Source organism: Nuphar pumila, chromosome 13, assembly GCF_984573655.1.
Source record: "Nuphar pumila chromosome 13, dmNupPumi1.hap1.1, whole genome shotgun sequence".
In the NCBI taxonomy this organism is placed as follows: domain Eukaryota; kingdom Viridiplantae; phylum Streptophyta; class Magnoliopsida; order Nymphaeales; family Nymphaeaceae; genus Nuphar; species Nuphar pumila.
This window is the reverse complement of record NC_143261.1, coordinates 92,437,752-92,444,519: the sequence shown is the minus strand read 5'-3', so window position 1 is coordinate 92,444,519 and position 6,768 is coordinate 92,437,752. Positions and strand designations below refer to the sequence as shown.

Genomic DNA, 6,768 nt, shown 5'->3' with positions numbered 1-6,768 from the left:
TCGTACCATCATTAGCACCAAATATCAACCTAAGAAGATGGGTTACAGAGTTGTATGCAAATGTATACAGCAGCTGTAACTAGGGGGGGCGGGGGGGGGGGGAAGAAAATTAAACGCAATTGACTGAAAACTTAGATTGCTAACAGCAGTATTCAAGTGAAGGATATTTCTGTTATTTTATTGAATGATGAAAAAGTTGGTCCAAACTATGGTGTTTTGATTCTTGAATCTTGGTTCCCATCCCCAAAACGCTCAACTGATTTCCTAACCACAACAACAAAAACAAATCGTCGGAAGAGAGAGAGAGAGAGAGTCGCCTCTTTAAATTCACTTGCCAGATTTTGGAAGCAATCAGGAAGGGTTCCTGCATGAGAGGTAGGCTTCTGCATCTCAGATCTGTAGTGATTTCTCCTGACTACCCACTTAGGTCTTCCTCCCCACTTTTCTCTCTTTGCCCTGTTTTCTAAAACATTTTGGGTGTCCTAAAAAGCTGAGTTTCTTTTGATGGGTGTCGGCAAATTGTTGGAATTTTCTCGTCATACCCATTGATCTGTAGTTGGGTATTTTCCTGATCCAAGTTTTTCCCTCTATGATCATGTGGGCGTGCTAAAAAACGGGATCTTGTTTACGATTCTGGGCAAAAAAAATGATTCTTATGCAGGGTAACGAGGTTGGGAGAAAAGGGTAGCTTGCATTATCGAAAATGAAGAAGATGGTGGGAGCTTTTCTGTTGGTGGTTTTCTTGTTTTCTGGTCTCAGAGTTGAAGCAGACGGTTCAGATCATAAGTATAACGAGAACGATAAGGTGCCCCTGTATGTCAACAAAGTGGGTCCTTTCCACAACCCAAGGTAAATGCAAATCTGAATGTTATTGGTATCATTTGTTAAATTATGGGTTTTTTGATAACTTGGCTTCTTGTTGTCCTGATCTTGATTTATTTATTTATGTTTCTGTGGTTATTTATATGCAAATCCTCCTTATGGTTTTACCTAGGTTGTTCATGTGTGATGTTATTGGTTCTCCATTCTCAGATTTGTTTTTTTTAAATGTCATATGGTTGCACTGGATTCGTTCAGGTTCTTTGTCGTTTAGAGACTATGAAAGGTGCCGCGGGTGGGATTTTTTTTTCTCATGGGTGTTCTGTGTGCGATTTTTATCCTCGCTAGAATGGTACTTATCAATGCCGTAGCACCCATCATAGAGCTTCAATTAGTCGCAAGGCTACTGTGCAGTTACGGAACTGGGATCTGCGTCCTAGTCTGTCTTGACTTATTCATTTAACATTTTATTACGATTTCTCTTAGGTAATGCAATTTTGGTATTGGTAAATTCAAAAATTGGGGAGCCAGATGACAGTGGTTTTGATGTTCTGTACCTGCTCAGAAACTATTGGCAGGTGGGACTGCTGGGCAGGGTGCTTATGGGAGTTGAATGAAAATTTGTAGAAAAATCATTTCACATTACTTGTTGTGAATGTATGTTACTTCTGGTACCTTATGGAGAAGCCAAGGGATTCCTGAATCTTGCAACTGAAACCCATTTATGAGAAACTTTGATTTATTGAGTATCCAAAGTTATTGGTTACTTGAGAGAATATCATATGTTAGACCCTCTTTATTTGGAGTTTTCTAATTGAAAATCTGATGGATCTTAACATATTGGTTGTAATGATTTCTTTTTTCCCACATTATTTAGTTTCGTATATCAATCTGAAGCAAGCATACAACAGATGAAACAGTTCCTGGCTGTAGTCTTTAGGCCACATTTCATCCATTTCATGCCTACATATCAGAACGTTGGTTCTTTTTTCTCTGCTGTCTTTAGTGTTGCATAGCAGAAATCATGCAAACGCTCAGAAGCCACTGTTCATAGTTTTGGCTTTCTTCATGTAGTGTTTGCAGATCAGATAGCGATAGGACACTAATTTCATTACAGTGACTTAGTAAATGGTTGATTTCTTATTGGGCTGTCTCTACTTTTATCCTTATAGACATTCATCTTTATCAAGTGTAATAGATCTTGCAAATGTTTGTTCTTGATCATCGTAATAAATCTTTTTTTCCTTTCTCACATCTGCAGTGAAACATACCGCTATTATGATCTGCCATTCTGTATGCCAGGTTTGCTTTCAATTTCTTTTTCTCAGTCATAGAGACATGATCATTTGTTACTTGTAACAGAACTAGTGCATAATGTTTCTTTTCACGAAATTGCAGATGATGCGCATGAGAAAAAGGAAGCTCTTGGTGAAGTTCTAAATGGTGATCGTTTAGTGGATGCACCGTATCAGCTGGACTTTCGAGTGGACAAAGAATCAGAAGTCATTTGCAAGAAGAAGTTGTCAAAAGAAGATGTTGCCAAGTTTAGGGATGCTGTCTCAAAGGACTACTACTTCCAGATGTACTATGATGATTTGCCTATTTGGGGATTCATAGGAAGGGTTGAGAGGGATGAAAAAACCGACCCAAGCGAGTTTAAGTACTCACTTTTTAAACATATCCACTTCGACATTTCCTACAACAAGGATCGTGTCATAGAGATTAGTGTTCAGACAGATCCTAATTTGGCTGTTGACATATCAGAGGACAAGGAATTAGAGGTAGAGTTCTTATATTCAGTGAAATGGAATGAAACTGATATCCCTTTTGAGAAAAGGATGGAGAAGTACTCAAAGTCTTCTTCAACACCTCAACACTTGGAAATTCATTGGTTCTCTATAATAAACTCATGCGTTACAGTCCTTCTCTTGACTGGGTTTCTTGCAACCATCCTCATGCGTGTGCTTAAGAATGACTTTATCAAGTAAGATCATCTCACTTTGAAGTCATGCTCATCTTTTTAAAAATGTTTCCTATCTTTTGTTTTGTTTTTTTATATTTTTTGCTGATTCTTTTTCCCTATGTTTTAACAAAGATACTCCCATGATGAGGAGTCAGCCGATGACCAAGAAGAGACAGGGTGGAAGTATATCCATGGAGATGTGTTCCGATTTCCCAAGCACAAATCGTTATTTGCTGCAGTTCTTGGATCAGGCACTCAGCTCTTAGCTCTGTACGTATTATCCACTAAATTTATGCACTAATCTTTTTGGTGAATAATCCCATGGCATCCAAGACAGTAGACATTTGCTAGCATATATTGAGATTTTTATGTGTTCCTGTAGAGCCTAATATTTGTGCATGCATAAAACAGTGCAATATTCATCTTTATCCTTTCACTGGTTGGGGTCTTTTATCCATACAACCGAGGAGCATTGTTTACAGCATTAGTTGTCATATATGCTCTTACCTCTGGAATCGCTGGTTACACTGCAACCTCCACTTACATACAACTAGAAGGAACGAACTGGGTACTGGTTCAAGTTTTTCAGTGTTATTTCTCTGCTGCTATGATCTTATACTTTTGGATTAATTGGTTTCTCGTCCTTTTCAGGTTAGAAATTTGTTGTTGACTGGGTGCTTGTTCTGTGGACCCCTCTTCTTAACATTTTGTTTCCTAAATACTGTAGCTATCATATATAGTGCAACTGCAGCTTTACCCTTTGGCACAATCTTGGTGATTCTTCTTATATGGTCACTGGTGACTTCACCATTGCTTGTCTTGGGTGGGATTGCTGGTAAGAACAGCAAGATTGAGTTCCAGGCCCCTTGTCGCACAAAAAAGTACCCAAGAGAAATACCTTCGTTACCATGGTACAGGGGAACCATTCCTCAGATGGCCATGGCTGGGTTTCTTCCTTTCAGCGCTATCTATATTGAGCTATATTATATATTTGCAAGTGTATGGGGTCACAAAATCTATACCATTTACAGCATTCTATTTATAGTCTTCATTATCCTCATCATTGTCACTGCATTTATCACGGTGGCATTGACATACTTCCAGCTTGCTGTTGAGGACCATGAATGGTGGTGGAGGTAAGATTTAATGTCTTTTTATGGTAATTATATGAACTCATCCTCTCATGTTTCGATGTTTTTGACATTGGCAATTTACTTACATGTTCATATGCATATTATGTTGCATTCTTTAGATATGTACCATTTCATCTTAACCTTTTATAATATTATTTCTTTTGGGTGCTGTAGATATTTTCACATTTCAACTTTTATTAATCTTGTTATCTTTCCGTAATATGCTAGACTAAATTCCTTCCTTTTTTTTCTCCTTTGATAATGTAGTTGTGATTTAGTTGGTGTTTCTCTTTAGTCAGATAGCCTATTCTCTCTTCTGCCCATGTTCACTCTGCAACCCTCTGTATCAGGAACACCTGTATGGCTGATCATGTCACAAGTTTTCATGCATAAGGAACTTGTTTCAATCAGCTTGATATGATACTTGATATTTGAGCTCGTATATTTTTGGATCTTTCAAGGTCGATTGTACATTTATATCCGCTACTTTCTCCCCACTGTAATCTCAATACTTTTCTGATGCTGCATCCAGATGATTCCTTCATACACTGGCTGCTGCTTTGGTTCAAGACTATACCACTTCCTGCTATAAAAGTCATCTTTTTTAGTAAGATCTCTGCTAGCCTTAGGAAAACTGAAATGAAAGATTGGAAGTTGATGATACATTCTATCCTTTTGCCAATCTGATGGAGTTTCTATGTCAGATACCTTTTGCATGTTTGAAGAGGAAAAAGAAAAAAAAATTAATTTGATATATGAAATGACAAAAGAAAGCTTCTCAATGTTGTTTACTGATTGCTTTCACCAATCAGGAGAAAACAGAATTAATGTAATGTATGATGGTCTTACATATTCACTATAATAAGTTAGGGAAATAGTTTTTTTTTATGGTTTATGAATATAGGTAATATTGATCCTGCATTTTCATAAAATGCCACTAGCTTCCTCCTTGGACAAACCCTCATCTTTATTTGGCTAGGCATAAAGAAGTGAGGCTGACGTTTGACAAATCCACATCAGAAATCATTCTGATTGTCAGATTTTAAAATCTTTTCTATTATTGTTATTTGTATGGTGCAAGTGTGATTTTCTCACTGAGGTTCATCTTATACTTCTAACAAGAAGCTATTATCATCTTTAGAGCTTCTCAAGAATGATTAAGGGTTTTTTAAAGATAATCTTGAGTATAACCAACTCTTGCTGCTACATTCCAAGAAGTTTCTGTAAAATACTTTGTATCATGACGTCTAGCTATACACAGGATTTCGGTTGGGTAGCTAATGTTCAATTAGCTTGCTTTCACAAATTTGAGAGAATAATGCATCTTTGAGGTCGCTAGACTTATGTGGTGTGTGCCAGGCACCCTATTTTTTACTTTTATAGAATATTACAAGAAAATACGACAGTCGTCGATACCAGAACTAAGGTACACGTTATATCTGTAACATGTTAGTCGTCGATACCAGAACTAAGGTACACGTTATATCTGTAACATGTTCTTGTTCGGCCCTTCAGTAAATAGCTAAACCATGCCTCTTAGGAGCCCACAGAAGTGTTCCTTCTGGTTTTCTAGTCTGATTTTATTCTGTATGATCAAACAGCATTTTCTGACTCCTTGCTAATAAAAGTGTTCCTTCTATTCTCTTCCTCCACATGAGAATGCATATTTCATATGTTGGGTGTTCTGGTGGTGCAAGAAGTAATCAAGGCATCACCTACTTAATAAACTAATCTGAATGTTGGCTAGCCTTCTTAAGACTTAAATATCACAAAGGCTTATGAACAATGCCCATCTTGATATTTTAAGATGTCTCATTTGGTGAGCTAACGTGGTATTGCAGGTCTATACTCTGCGGAGGATCGACTGGAGTGTTTGTCTTTGGCTACTGCCTTTATTATTACTATGCGAGATCGGATATGTCGGGTTTCATGCAGACATCCTTTTTCTTTGGCTACATGGCTTGCATATGCTATGGGTTCTTCCTCATGTTGGGCACCGTTGGTTTCCGTGCATCATTGCTGTTTGTTCGCCACATATACCGATCAATCAAATGCGAGTAGGTGGCCTGATCAAGATGAGCTATGTGATTGCCACTGTCTAGCTTGTTGTGAGTTTTGCCATGAATGACCTTGAAGTATCCAATGGCTGGTTCTTTCAATTTTCCCATGCTAGTTCCAAAAGTTGTAGAAAAGAACTGGATGTTAACATCAATTCCTGTTGTCTTTATTTATGCCCCTATTCATGACTTCAGTTTTTTCTTCCCACCGTAATACAATTTTGTTGTTGTGTTCTACATCATGTTTAATCTATTGGGAAAGCCTTGTGATTCCCTTTTTTTTTTATCTTAAAGAAACATGTAATCAATGTGCTTTTCAGATGGGCAAGAAAGCCTCGCTAATTTTGGAATAATCGTTGGTTAATAAACCCCATGTATGTGCTTGTAGTCTTGAGCATAGTTACTAGGATATGTAATGAATATGAGAAGCCAAAGTGGAGAAGAAAATGTTGTAGTAGTATGAAGCACGAAGGGGGATATGTTGTCTTAAACGATTGTGAAAATGTATGTGAAGCAAAATAAGAAACTATGCGGGAAGTGGTTGGAGCATAAGCGAAAACATATAAACAAAAACATGGAAGCGAGTAGGAAGCAGTGCATGTTCAACAAAGAAGCTTGTATGATATATAACTATGCAAGGCTCGAGTACAATAAAACGGGTCACGTCATGAAGTATCTCGATCGTCAATCCGAGACCACCGTTGGAAAGATCTGATCTTGACGTGTAGTATGTTCGCCTGGATTCTGTTATAATATTTGCCGGAAGTTGTATCTGCACCACTAGCGGGTAGGTTTG

General features: G+C 37.8%; 1 protein-coding gene across 1 annotated transcript; it reads left to right on the top strand.

Annotated features, from left to right (window-relative positions):
• Positions 1-243: 243 nt before the first annotated feature.
• On the top strand, positions 244-6,243 carry LOC149819190 (transmembrane 9 superfamily member 2-like). Its single transcript, XM_089986038.1, has 8 exons — positions 244-375; positions 662-849; positions 2,081-2,121; positions 2,218-2,803; positions 2,915-3,052; positions 3,194-3,350; positions 3,434-3,918; positions 5,757-6,243. Exons 2-8 carry the CDS (start codon positions 704-706, stop codon positions 5,974-5,976), a joined length of 1,773 nt encoding a protein of 590 aa, XP_089842164.1. The 5' UTR covers positions 244-375; positions 662-703; the 3' UTR covers positions 5,977-6,243.
• The last annotated feature ends 525 nt before the right edge of the window (positions 6,244-6,768 follow it).